Raw genomic sequence first — 14650 nt, forward strand, 5'->3', positions numbered from 1 at the left:
ACAGCAAAGCTATAGGCATGGGATCACAGATTATGTGAGCTATCAACTCTCAAGGTTTGGGACTACCTGCAGCTCTTGGTCTGTATGATTGCGATCTTGGAGGTGGTACCTTGAGTGAGAGCGGACATGTGGCCTCACAGTTGGCACTGTTGTCCAGGTGGGCTCCAGTTTCACAGGAGTTTGAGCACCTTTTGTGTCTCTGTTGCAGCTGTGTGACCATGGCTATGCTGCATTTGCTGTAGCAGCTGCCGAAGTCTCTGGAAGTTTCTTGTCTGGAGTTTGGTGTAGTCTTCCTAGTGAATGTTCTTTATGAATTGGCCCATCTCTACTCCCAATCGGTGGCTGCCTTGGTGGTGGTGTGGTACTGGTTGTGGATCTGTCATTGGGTTAAGGATGTAGCCTCCAATAAGTTCCTCAGTCAACTACCCTTTAGGGGAAGCTTACTTTTTGGGGAGGACCTGCAGAGGTTGGTGAAGGACATGAGGGAGGGGCAGCCTCTGTCTTTTTGAGCTAAGGCAAAAAGGTCCTCAGAGGTACTCGGCTACTATGGGCTGCTCCAGGGGAGCAGGCTGCTTTAGACCTGCTCGCCATCCGGGAGACTAGTCTATTTATTTCATGGTTCCAAAGAAGGGTGGCTCCTTCCAGCCCATCTTGGATCTAAAGGGGAGTGAATGCTTGCCTTCACACACGGAATTTTTGAACGGAAACCTCCGGTCTGTGATCACCTCAGTTCATCCAGGCAAGTTTTTGGTGCCTCTGGATCTCATGGAGGCCTATCTGTACATTCCATTGTGGAACACCACAAGCGGTCTCTCTGCTTTTGTGTACTAGAGCACAATTTCCAGTTTTGGGCCATGCCTTTTGAGTTGGCCATGGCCCCTTGCACCTTTTCCAAGGTGATGGTGATTGTGGTGGCCCATTTGAGGCATCAGGGTATCCAGATGTATCCCTATTTAGACGATTAGTTGATCTGGGCCAACTCAGAGGCAGAGTTCAGGGGGCTACTGTTCATGTCATTGTTCTCATGGAGGGTCTGGACTGGGTAGTGAATTATCTGGAGAGTCAGCTGCTCCCAACCCAGGTTCTGGAGTACTTGGGAGTTCAATATGACACAGCTCAGGGGATACTTTTCCTCCTGGAGGATTGAAAGCAAAGCTATAGGCACAGGAACGCAGATTCTGTGAGCTACTGACTCCCAAGGTTTGGGACTACCTGCAGCTCTTGGGCTGTTTGAATGCGATCTTGTTGGTGGTTCCTTGGTTGAGAGCGGACATGTGGCCTCTACAGTTGGCCCTATTGTCCAGGTGGACTCCAGTTTCACAGGATTTTGAGTGCTTTTTGTGTCTCTCCCAGGGCACGAACATGTCTGGAGTGGTAGAACTATTTGGGTCATCTCCTTTTTTGGGAGAGAGGGGGAGGGAATGTGTCTCATTGGAAGCCCCACATTAGGGAGTGGTTACCACCGATGTGAGTCTCCTCAGCTGGAGAGCACATTGCTTGCGCCAGATGACCCAGGGGACTTGGTACTCACTGGAGTTATGGTCTATCAGTCATCTGGAGATGCCAGCGGTATGCCTGATCTTGATGGCGTTCTTTCTCTTGCGTTGGCGAAACTCAGTCCAGGCGATGACAGACAATGCCACAGTGGTGGCTTACATAAACAAAGCAGCACCCAGAGCCAGGCAGTGTCAGAAGCTGTGAGTCTCTGCTGCTGGGCAGAAAGACACCTACAAGCCTTGTCAGCAGTAACAATGTCCAGACGGATTTTCTTGGGCACTCCGTTGGTTCCAGGGATTGGGAACTGGGGCTGGAGGCTTGCCAACTCATTCAGGACCATTTGGGGCTGCCAGCGTTCGACTTGATGGCTACATTTTCCAATGCCAAGGCGGAGAAATTCTTCACCCACTCGAGGGAGGCAACTAACTTCAAAGGGAATAGATGCCCTGATTCAACCATTGCTGGCCTATGAGCTCATGTATGTTTTCCCTCCGTGGTCTCTGATAGGCCAACTCTTTGTTGTTGGAGCTACTTTGGCTGCCAGTAGAATTACGTATTAAAATTAAATTATGCTTTTGGTATTTAAGCTATTTTGTGAAGATGTTTCTGATCATTTTCCTTTATTGATCTGCTTGCTAGGTAGTCAGTCCTGAACTCATAGTTATGAGTGTTTGATTTTATGTTTTGCATCTGTTAAGTGTATTTGATATAAGGGGGTCCATGAGGCATCATATTATTATTCTGTGGTTCAGTTTTGGAATGTATTACCTTTGTATGTTCACCAAGTTATCATATAATATTTTTTGGAAGAGATTGAAAGCATGTTTTTTTGATAATTTTTTATGATTAGAATGTGCTGTGTATTATGAATAGTGGTATGCATGTTTTTTTCTTCTTTTTTGTTTGTCACTAATGTAACCAGCTCTAAACCTGTATTTTAGGGATTTTGCGGGATATAAGGCTTGCATAGCATAGAGCCTGGTCCTCATCTTGTCCTTCTGGTGGCTCTGGATTGACCCCACCAGCTGTAGTATGCAGTTGTAGTGCACTTACTGGTAGCCATACCGCTTTCTCTACCCAGAGGCCGTGGGCTTCTGCATCAGGGATCACTGGAAATGGAGGGTCCAGATCCCTTCTGCCGTATTACCTGGCCCTTGAAAGGTGGTATATAGTGAGCTATGGCTTTTGGTACATGGTGATTTCCACCTTGCTTAAGTCCTGGAAGTCTTCCATGTCATTGGCTTGTGTGCAGATTTTGAGCAGTGGTGTGCTGAGTAGGCTCTGCTTCCATGGAAGACACAGATTCCCAATGTCTTAGCTTTCTGTAGCAAGGTTTGGGTTAGAGCCTGGCACTGAATTCCATCAAAAGTCCAGGTGACTGCCCTTTCCAGTTTCAGGACAAAGTGCTTACAAACTTTGTCCTGAAACTGGAAAGGGCGCTACCACTGACCCACCAAGATGGTTAAACTGCAGTGTTAAAATTTTAAGTTCAATTTAGTATTGTAATTCAAGGCTTTAAATAGCGATGAAATGTTTTAAAGCTCAGTCAGATGTGGTAGATAAGGTGGATGCAGCACTAATTATCAAAAGCTATTTCACAGAATGATAGGTTATAAAAATGTTTTCTTCTTTTTACAGCTCAGCTATCAGCTGAAAGTAGGGATTATGTACTGCAAAGCAGGACAGAGCACAGAGGAGGAGATGTACAACAATGAATCTGCAGGACCAGCCTTTGAAGAGTTTCTTCAGCTCTTGGGAGATCGAGTTAGACTCAAGGGATTTGAAAAGTACCGGGCACAACTGGACACTAAAAGTAAGGTGTTTGTTGCCTTTCAGTGTAGTTGACTATGGTCCTATATGTTGTAGCTAAAAGGTGCTAAAAGATTTTGGGGTTTTTTAAAAAAGATTTATCTCCATACTTTTTCATAGATTTTACTGATTAAAAAAGGTTTCAAATGATAAAGGGGATGGGACGACTTCCCTGTGAAGAAAGGCTGAAGTGGCTAGGGCTCTTCAACTTGGAGAAAAGACGGCTGAGGGGGGAGATATGATAGAGGTCTATAAAATAATGAGTGAAGTGGAACGGGTAGACGTGAATCATTTGTTTACTCTTTCCAAAAATACTAGGACTAGGGACATGCGATAATGCTACAAAGTAGTAAATTAAAATGAATTGGAAAAAATTTTTCTTCACTCAACATGTAATTAACTCTGGAATTCGTTGCCAGAGAATGTGGTCAAGGCAGTTAGCTTAACAGGGTTTAAAAAGGTTTGAATGGCTTCCTGAAGAAAGTCCATAGGCCATTATTAAAATGACTTGGGGAAAATCCACTGCTTATTTCTGGGATAAGCAGCATAAAATGTATTTAGTTTTTATAGGATCTTGCCAGATATTTGTGACCTGTTTGGCCACTGTTGGAAACAGGATGCTGGCTTGATGACGTTTGGTCTGTGCCAGTATGGCAATACTTATGTACTTAACTCATCCATTTAACTGATTTTGGAAGAGCCTGCTAAGTCATCAGTGCACTGTGTTGGTAATGGATTTAATGATAATCCTTTAGAACAGAAAAAGGATAATTTGTATAGATTGTGTAGGTTGGAAAATGGTTATCTGAATTCCACCTGTTAGAAATTAGGTCAGTATTTTAAAAAGGGCACACTGCCACCAAATCTATACAGAGATATATGATGATGAACAGACAGGCCATTTTATAGACGTACAAAAGAGCAGCTTTACATGGGGAACATATATGTGTATGAAGTACAACTTAGATGTATGTGGTGAATTTGTTAATATATATGCACAGCATCTGTGAAGAAGATATCTACTACTACTACTTGACATTTCTAAAGCGCTACTAGGGTTATGCAGCGCTGTACTATTTAACATAGAAGGACAGTCCCTCAAGGAGCTTACAATCTAAAGGACAAGTGTACAGTCAGTCAAATTGGGGCAGTCTAGATTTCCTGAAAGGTATAAAGGTTAGGTGCCAAAGCAACATTGAAGAAGTGGGCTTTGAGCAAAGATTTGAAGATGGGTAGGGAGGGGGGCTTGGTGTAAGGCTTAGGAAGTTTATTCCAAGCATAGGGTGAGGCGAGGCACAATGAGCGGAGCCTGGAGTTGGCGGTGGTGGAGAAGGGTACTGAGAGGAGGGATTTGTCCTGTGAGCGGAGGTTACGGGTGGGAACTTAAGGGGAAATGAGGGTAGAGAGGTAATGAGAGGCTGCAGACTGAGTGCATTTGTAGGTAAGAAGGAGAAGCTTGAACTGTATGCGGTATCTGATTGGAAGCCAGTGAGTGACCTGAGGAGAGGGGTGATATGAGTATATCTTTCCTCAGAGTCGTTTTTTTGTTTATTTTTTTCCCTCAGGGAGGTGGATTTGTGATTCAACAATCATCATTTATGCCCCCAAGCCCTGTGTCCAAAGACAAATTAATCATGAGTGTGTGTCTTTTTGGGCTGGTAGAAATACTGGGGGTTATACATGTATTACTGTTATAAAATGTGGCGTACATGCATATTTTGAAGGACTGTGCAAAAACATGCCTGTTCTATGCCTTTATTTCCTTGTGCACAGAGCTCTGCATGTTGCTATATGTATGTATAAGTAGCACATTCTCTAAAATCACTACATACATGCATGTCATTTCACACGTGTAGATCTACTTGTTAAACTTGCAGACAACACCTAAAAGGCCCAATATTCAAAGCTTTATGGTTCTAACTGAGAGTTTATGCTCCTAAATTGGCCTCTTGAAAATTTACTAGGGCTGTGTGCTTAAATTTATAATCAACATTTTGCTAAATTCCTAATGTTAGAAGCATAAAAAGTGGACGGTTTAAGGTGGGGGAAAAAACAATATGAACTTATCACTGATTTTCAGCACTAAGCTCATTGATCTTGGGAAATTAATGGCAGGCCTGAATTTATAAGCATAACTTTAAGCTCATAAATTAAAATGAATTTTCAGCTGAAAACTTAGGCTTCTAATTTGGCTGAAAACAGGACACATTTAGGAGCTCAGCTTTTTTTTTTTTTTTTAATATAGGGCCCAAGGGTTCTACTGTTACCTCCAAAATGTTTGGGATATTGGTTCACCAAATTATTGCATCACATCAACCTTGTTTAATAGACACACTTTGTAAAAAGAAACCCACATTTTACAGCATAACTTGTGTTACTCAAGCTGAAGTGAGAGGGCAGTATTAATAAGGTAGAATTAACATTCTTATGTCAAGTGTTTAGCAGGGATGTGCATGTGTTTTAAATGATATAGTCCATGTTTTTAACCTAAAACAGGATACTCCCCTAAATTTTGTTTATTTCCCCGATGTCGTCCACAGTGAGGTCCAATTTGAGCAACAGGCGTGCTGCTGTTGACATTGTCCCTGAAGTAAAAAAAAAAAACAAACGTACAAAAAATTATGGGTAACCTGCATATTCCTAGGTTTTTATATTTCACAGCAACATTGTATAACAGCTCTTTGGAAGAAACAAACAGGAAGAAACTTATATAACCAGGTGTACCATGAGCAAAACACAAAAGCAGAAGTTGTGAGAGGGATGGAAGAAAGACAACTAAGTTCACTAAAGAAACTTATTGTACAAATGAACTTAGCCATGTTTCGGCACAAATGCTGCTTTAGGGATCCTAAACTTCAGAGGCCTAATTGAAGCAGTAAAACCACAACATTCAGGCTGTTTTGAGAAGTGACAATTCCTGCCACAGAGTGATTTATGCTGTAAAGTTTTTCTAAGATATTAACAAGCAGTGTGCTGTGGTTGTACTACTCCAGTCTGGCCTGAAATATGTTTTTTGTGCTCCATCAGCAACATATGCATTACTTCTACCTTCCTTGAAGGAATACTTTCTTAGGCTGACGCAGGAAGTTGCATGTTAGAGCCATGTGTGAATGGCTGAGCTCACAACTTTTAATGTGAACATACAAGAAAGTTTTGCCTGCTGATCCAGTAAGCCACTTATATGCAAATTTGAAGCATACAGAACTTGCTCAGTGGTCAGGGTAAGCTACCGGTCACATGCGCAAAAGTTTGTACACCAAGGGCAGCTAGTGCTATGCACATGTCTGAGCAAAACAAAGTGTGTCATCACATCTGCTGGAAAATTTCTTGCACATGAATATCGGCACTTCAAAATTTATGTATAGAACAGCATTCCAGTGCACTGCAGAGACAATATTTTCTACTCAGCCTTGTTCACAGAACTGTTGCCTCCCATTGTGTCTTAAAAGTTGCGGGTACAGTTATGCTTACAGCAAAAATAAGAAACTGGCATTAAATCTTCAGACTCTACTGCAGAAGAATGAACTAACCCTTCTACATCTCTTCACACCTGTTGTTTAGGTTCTATCATTCTGCATCCCTAAGTCTTCGGTACACTTCTCTGACATTGAGGCTAATAGCTAATAGCCTCATTACCATTCATTTTAATATGTTGTGGCCATTGTCCTACAAGAAGTATTGCTCACAAATGGAGGAAGAATTTCCATGTGGGTGTCCACCTAGGTAATAGTGATCGTCACACAATATGCTTTGATTTAAGAGCAAAGCAGAGTTGGATGCAGAAAACTCAAAGTACTGGTTTTTCAGACATACTGATTTTGGTAAAATGGGGGAATACATGAAGGAAGGAGCTGATGGCATGGGTAGGATTGAAGAAGTGGAAGCACAGTGGTCCAAGCTGAAAACTGCTATGAATGTGGCAGCCAATCTTTACACAAGGAAAGTAACAAAAACAAGAGAAACAGGAAGCCAATATGGTTCTCAAACAAGTGGCTTAAAAAATAAGGGCAAAAGAGGCTTCATTCAGAAATGTAGAACATACGCAACACGAGGATCACGGGAAAAAAATTACAGGATTAAACTCAAAGAAACAAAGAGAAAAATATGGCTAGTGAAAGTGCAGGTGGAACAAAAAAAATGACTAAAGATATAAAGAGAGGTGACCAGATCTTTTTTAGATATATTGGGGAAAGGAGAAAAAATAGGAATAGAATTGCAAGACTGAAAGATACTAAGGATAGCTATGTGGAGAATGATGAGGATAAAGCAAACGTGCTAAACAAATACTTCAGTGCTTACAGAAGAAAATCCTGGAGAAGGACTACAGTCAGTTGCTGAGGGACTATCTGGGAATGGAGTGGATATTGCGCCATTCAAAGATGAAAGTGTTTATAAGCATGCTATGCCATATTTTGTATTTGAATATTTTTACTGCTGTAATTGTCTGTTACTTGACTTATTCTTGCTGTACACTGTCTTGAGTGAATTCCTTCAAAAAGGCGGTAAATAAATCCTAATAAATAAACAGCTTAAAAGTCTGAAAGTGGACAAAGCTATGGGACTGGATGGAATACATCCCAGGATACTAAGGGAGCTCAGAGAAGTCTTGGCGGGAACTCTAAGGATTTATAGAATAGAGGATGGGGAGAGGTTCCACGGGATTGGAGACAAGCTGATGTGGTCCCTCTTCACAAAAGCCAGAGACAGGTAAGAAATGGGATACTACAGGCTGGTAAGCCTCACATTGGTGGTAGGAAAAATAATGGAGTCGCTGCTGAAAGAAAGAATAAGAAGCAAATGGGTTACAGGAGCCGATGCAACATGGCTTTACCAACGAAAAAAGCCTTCTAATGAATCTGATTGACTTATTTGACTTGGTGACCAAAGAACTAGATGAAGGACATGCACTAGATGTAATCTACTTGGATTTCAACAAAGCCTTTGATACGGTCCCTCACAGAAGACTCGTGAATAAGCTGAGAGGACTGAACTTGGGACCCAAAAGTGGTGACCTGAATTGGAAAACTGGTTGACAGGCAACAGAGGGTGGTGATAAATGGAATCGGCTTGGAGGAAAGGAAGGTGAGTAGTGGAGTGCCTCAGGGGTCGCTGCTGGGGCTGATTCTGTTAATATATATGAGAGACATTGCTGAAGGGTTAGAAGGAAAAGTTTGCCTTTTTGCAGATGACACAAAGATAGCCAATAGAGTGAATACCCTGGAGGAAGTAGAAACCATGAGAAGGATCTACAAACGTTGGAAAAAATGTTCATGAGTCTGGCAGTTAAAATTTAATCCTCCTGTTGGTACCAGTTCATATTATTACCAATATAAAAGTTTTTTTATTTAAAATATTATACAAGTGTGAGCTGGAAGTGTTATAAACTGGCACTGAGGCATACGGTGAAATAGCACATCACACACTGCGCAACTATAATATTTTAAATAAAAATTTAATTTTTATATTAGTAATAATATGAACCTATATCAACAGGAGAATTTGATAGGTGTGTGTGATAACAGATGAAAGTTTGGACCCTTAATTTGATTAGAGTTAAATGTAATGCCAAGAATTTAATGTGAAGAAGTGCAGAATGATGCATTTGGGGTGCAGATACCCAAAAGAGAGATACCAGATAGGAGGGGAGAGATTAGTAAGCGCGATTCAGGAAAGAGACCTTGGAGTGATGATGTCTGAGGATCTGAAGGCGAAGAAACAATGCGACAAGGCGGTTGCTATGGCCAGAAGGATGATAGGCTGCATAGAGAGGGGTATAACCAGCAGAAGAAAGGAGCTGTTTATACCTCTGTACAAGTCGTTGGTGAGACCCCAGTTGCAGTATTGTGTTCAGTTTTGGAGACCTTTTCTTGCTAAGGATGCAAAAAGACTTGTAGCGGTTCAGAGAAAAAGCGACAAAAATGGTATGGGTTTACGTTGCAAGTTGTACATGGAGAGACTTGCAGATCTAAACACTTATACCTTGGAGGAAAGGAGAAACACGGGTGATATGATAGACGTTCAAATATTTGAAAGGTATTAATCCGCAAACATTTTCCAGAGAAGTGAGGGTGGTAGAACTAGAGGACATGAATTGAGGTTGAAAGGGGGGGCCAACTCAGGAATAATATCAGGAAGTATTTTTTTCCACTGAGAGGGTGGTAGATACCTGGAATGCTCTCCTGCGGGAGGTGGTAGAGTTGCAAACAGTAATGGAATTCAAAAATGTATGGGGCAAACACAAAGGAATCCTGTTTAGAAGAAACAGATCCAAAAAAGCTTATCGGAGATCTATGCTGGGCAGACTTCTATGGTTTGTACCCTGATCAAGGCTGAATAGATTTGGATGGGCTGGACTGTAACTTTTCAGGGGCTTTGACAACAACTTCAGAAATTTTAGAACAAGCTAGTGCTGGGCAGACTTCTACAGTCTATGCCCTAAAATGGCAAGGATAATTCAAGATTAGATATACATATGATATGTCACATCATACCAGATGTAATGAGTCCGTCTTGTTGGGCAGACTGAATGGAACCGTACATCATCTGCCGTCATCTACTACGTCACTGTGTTACACACAGATTCATGCAGTGTTATCTTCTGTATGAATTATTTCTTAGCATCTCGCAGCTATAAAATTGTGTGCACACATCTCACAAACTACACATTTCTGTCCAGCTAGCTTTGCCTTTTACACCTGGGCGCATGCTTTCCCTGCCTTCTTAGATGGAGTCTGTTTTGACCCAGGTATCCAAATCTATCAATACCTTTATGAGCTAACAATTACTGTTTGTGATTCTCATGTTGTAAGAAAGTCAGTTGAGAGATTATATCTAGTTTTCATATTCATATTACTCAAATTTGAACTCTGAACTGTAATAACTACTATCTAACTCAAGAAGCCTTTAGAATGATTTGTTATATTGAGCATGCATAGTTAGAAATGTGAATACATGAAAGGCCAATTTATTTTAATCAAGTTTTCTCAGATTTATTAGGAGTTTGTGTTGAAAACAGGAGAAAATGGTTGAGAAAAAGCATTTTATTTTAGATAGAGCACTGCACAGCATTTATCTTTGGAAAATGGTGAACGGCAACAAACTTGAATTCTGCAGAGCAAATACTAATTAGGTTAAATATTGGCATTTAAGATAGCAGTGTTCTGGAAGTGTCAACGTTTGGATAAAAGTACAAGGTTCTCCCCAGTAATTTCCTGTATTGTTCCTAAAGTCTTGTCTCCCTTTGTATTCTGAAATACTTCAAGCAGCAGCACTGGCAAGAATCTTTTCAGAGGATTCACAGCCAGATGCATTTACTCCACGGAAAGAGCCCTTCCCTTACTGATCCCTTAGCGAATTGGTAAAAAACTGGCATGCATGAAGGAAATCGCATGCAAATGAGCTGCTCGCTGTTAGCTCATTATGACGCCCATCATAAAATCTGAAGGAAAAAAAACGTCCGTGTTCGTTGGGACATCCTTTCTTTTTTTGAGTGAAGGGCGTCCAAGTCTTAGCACTTGAAAGGACCTCTCTGACGAGCACTTGATGTTTTTTTTTTCTTCCGATTTTTGTGATGGGCGTCCTCCTCTGCATGGGTCCCACTCACAGCAGCCCCAACGAGAGGTTTTTCACGGTACATGGGGTCGGAAACGATAGTGCATCGCATTCACATTATAATAGTAATTAGCTCATTTGGATTCCGTTTTCGTTAGCTGCTACCATGACAGGAAAATGGCTCGGAAAACCCTTTTGCGCATGTCCCGGTTTACTACTTGCACGCTAAACTGGCTAGAACCAGTTTAAAACCACATTGCTGGCTCATTAAGTTTAGTGCATCTGGCCCTCAGTTAGTAGTTAAAAAAAAAAAAGTGTTAAATTTGTTCCTAAGGAGGTGTATAGGCATTGAATTTTGGGGGGCTTTCCAGCCTAGGTGCCCCTGCTATTTTGAGTCCTGTTTAATTGAAGCTTTCCTGTGGTGATACTCAGATACAACCCTGACAATGTAAAGTATGAACATGGCATGATGAGTAGATGGAGCAGGATGTATGCTACATGAAGGATGTACAAAACAGAAAAAAAAGTGGAAAAACACAACTTCAAGAGATCAATCCGAGACAAGGGGTGAGATGCTCCAGGAAAGCTTTATTAGGGACCCTACACGGTCCGTGTTTCGGCTTTTAAAAAAGCCTTCATCAGGGGTCGATCAGTGGATGCACAGAATATATACTGATTGACAATGGAGCACATGAAATGTCGTCTCTGAATAAAATAAAGTGTACTGCCTCGTACCAACAGATTCAATTTGAAATAAATTGAATCTGGTGGTACGAGGCAGTACACTTTATTTTATTCAGAGACGACATTTCATGTGCTCCATTGTCAATCAGTATATATTCTGTGCATCCACTGATCGACCCCTGATGAAGGCTTTTTAAAAGCCGAAACACGGACCGTGTAGGGTCCCTAATAAAGCTTTCCTGGAGCATCTCACCCCTTGTCTCGGATTGATCTCTTGAAGTTGTGTTTTTCCACTTTTTTCTTTTTTGTTGAACTTTTGTGGAAACTTCGAACCCCTTTTGTTTCTGCACATGAAGGATGTAGCCATAATGATAGGTACATACTTACTCACCTGAAAGAGAAAATGGGAACATCAAATACAAGAAAATACAACCAAACAAGATTTTAAAAGAATAGATTCAAAAATAAAGCTGAAATGAGAAATAGCAAGACAAAGAAATAGGCAAATTGATATGATGATTTATCTAATACCAGTGTGGGCACATGTGTTCTCCGAGGACAAGCAGGCTGCTTGTTCTCACGACTGGGTTGACGTCCACGGCAGCCCCCACCAACCGTAACAAAATTTCGCGGGCGGTCCCGCACGCAGGGCACGCCCACCGCGCATGCGCGGCCATCTTCCTGCCAGTGCGCGACCGTTCACGCTCAGTTTTTCTATTCCGCGCTGGAGAGAGACGTATCGCCGTCTCTCTCTGTCAGCCCCGGAAACCGGATTGTGGCCTAGCCGCGAGCTTTTTCTCACTTTGTGCGCGTTCGCGTATTTCTTTCTTTTTCATTGTGTTAAAAAAAAAAAAGAGTCCCCTCATCGTTTTTAGTCGCGAGGGCGCTTCGTTGCGGCCTTGTGGCGGCGCGGTCGTTTCTTTTTTGGGTGTGCTTTTCACCGCCACCATCGACGACTTTGACTTCGCCGACGCGATTTTTCCGTCGATGTCCTCGAAGGTCCCGAGCGGATTCAAGAAGTGTGGTCGGTGCGGCCGGCAGATCTCGCAGACCGATACCCACGCTTGGTGTCTCCAGTGCCTCGGGCCGGAGCATAATACCAAGACGTGCACCTTGTGTCTCGGCTTACGGAAGCGGACACAGGTGGCGAGGCAAGTTTTTCGGGACCGTCTTTCGGAACTTGCGCCGGCCCCTCGACGTCGACCTCGACGACATCGGTGTCGACGGCCGGATCTTCGGTACCGATACCGACGATGGCACCGACCCCAGGAGCACAGGTACCGTTGGCCCGCCGGCCTGCTGGCCACAGCGGGGGGTGAGCGGCCGCGCGGGCAATCGGCCCTAGCCACTCCCTCTACCCAGGGCCATCGGGACCGAACCCTGTCAGACCCGATTCCTCGAGGCCAGGGGGGTTCTACCTCCTCTTCGTCTCTACCGCCAAGCGTCGATGACGGGCACCGAAAGAAAAACAAAAAGCACCGTCATCGGTCGCCCACGGTGCACTGGGCTGCCAGCTCCGGCACCTCGAGGGATGACTTGATGCCGAGGAAGCGGCAGTCCCGAGAGGAGCGTTCCCCCTCGGTTGAAGAGGTGTCGCTGCGTCAGTCCGCGGGTGCTTTGGTACCGTCTCCTGGACCCGAGCAACTTCCGGCACCGACACCTACACCGGCCCCCCTGCCTTTCCCAACAGCGGGCCTTGACGAGTGCCTCCGAGCCATCCTTCCGGGGATTGTGGAAGGGATGATGCGCCAGGCTCTCCCGGCACCGGGGGTGCTTGCGTCCCGGCGCCGTTGATGGAGGCGCCGGCATGCTCTCGCCATCACCGAGGACGTGGTTCCTCTCAGTCGAGACGGCCCGGTTGAGGTCTGAGCTACAAGAGCTCATGTCCGACACCGAGAAAGAGGCCTCGTGGGGGGAAGATGAGGACCCCAGATATTTCTCCTCAGAGGAGTCTGTGGGCCTTCCCTCCGACCCCACTCCGTCACCGGAGAGGAAGCTCTCGCCCCCTGAGAGCCTCTCCTTTACCTCCTTCTTCAGGGATATGTCTATTTGCATTCCCTTTCCCGTGGTCTCTGTGGATGAGCCGAGGGCTGAGATGCTCAAGGTCCTCGACTATCCATCACCACCTAGAGAGTCTTCCACGGTGCCGTTGCACAATGTCCTCAAGAGACACTGCTTCGGACTGGCTGAAGCCATTATCTAACCCCACCATCCCCAAGAAAGCGGAGTCCCAATACAGGATCCACTCTGACCCAGAGTTGATGCGGCCTCAATTGCCTCATGACTCGGCGGTCGTGGACTCTGCTCTCAAGAGGGCACGGAGTTCGAGGGATACCGCCTCGGTGCCCCCTGGGCGGGAGTCTCGCACTCTAGACTCGTTTGGGAGGAAGGCCTACCAATCTTCCATGCTCGTGACCCGCATCCAATCATACCAGCTCTACACGAGCATTCACATGCGGAACAATGTGAGGCAACTGGCGGACCTGGTCGACAAGCTCCCTCCGGAGCAGTCCAGGCCTTTTCAGGAGGTGGTCAGGCAGCTGAAGGCGTGCAGAAAGTTCCTGTCCAGGGGTATCTATGACACCTGTGATGTGGCATCCCGAGCTGCAGCCTAAGGTATAGTGATGCGCAGACTCTCCTAGCTGCGTGCCTCTGACCTGGACAACCGCACCCAGCAACGACTGGCGGATGTCCCTTGCCGGGGGGATAACATTTTCGGCGAGAAGGTCGAGCAGTTGGTGGACCAACTACACCAGCGGGAAACCGCTCTCGACAAGCTCTCCCACCGGGCGCCTTCAGCATCCACCTCTGCAGGTGGACGTTTTTCCCGGGCCCGGCAGGCTGCGCCCTATGCTTACAACAAGCGTAGGTACACCCAGCCGGCCCGAAGGCCTCCTCAGGCACAGGGACATTCCCAGCGCGCTCGTTCCCGTCAACAGCGTGCGCCTAAGCAGCCCCCTGCGCCTCCACAGCAAAAGCCGGGGACGGGCTTTTGACAGGATCCATGGATCATAGCTGCCATCAAAGTGTCCGTGCCGGACGGCCTGCCGGTCGGAGGGAGGTTGAAAGTTTTTCACCAAAGGTGACCTCTGATAACCTCCGACCAGTG

The 14650-nt window shown here is 44.7% G+C and overlaps 1 protein-coding gene across 1 annotated transcript in view; it reads left to right on the forward strand.

Moving 5' to 3' along the window:
* The window catches only part of SIPA1L1 (signal induced proliferation associated 1 like 1), a 637152-nt gene that overhangs the window by 339576 nt on the left and 282926 nt on the right, over nt 1-14650 (forward strand). The window contains 1 exon segment of the mRNA XM_030215408.1: nt 3136-3310. Coding sequence (XP_030071268.1) covers nt 3136-3310 — 175 coding nt within the window.

The sequence above is a fragment of the Microcaecilia unicolor genome, chromosome 9 (assembly GCF_901765095.1).
Source record: "Microcaecilia unicolor chromosome 9, aMicUni1.1, whole genome shotgun sequence".
In the NCBI taxonomy this organism is placed as follows: Eukaryota; Metazoa; Chordata; class Amphibia; order Gymnophiona; family Siphonopidae; genus Microcaecilia; species Microcaecilia unicolor.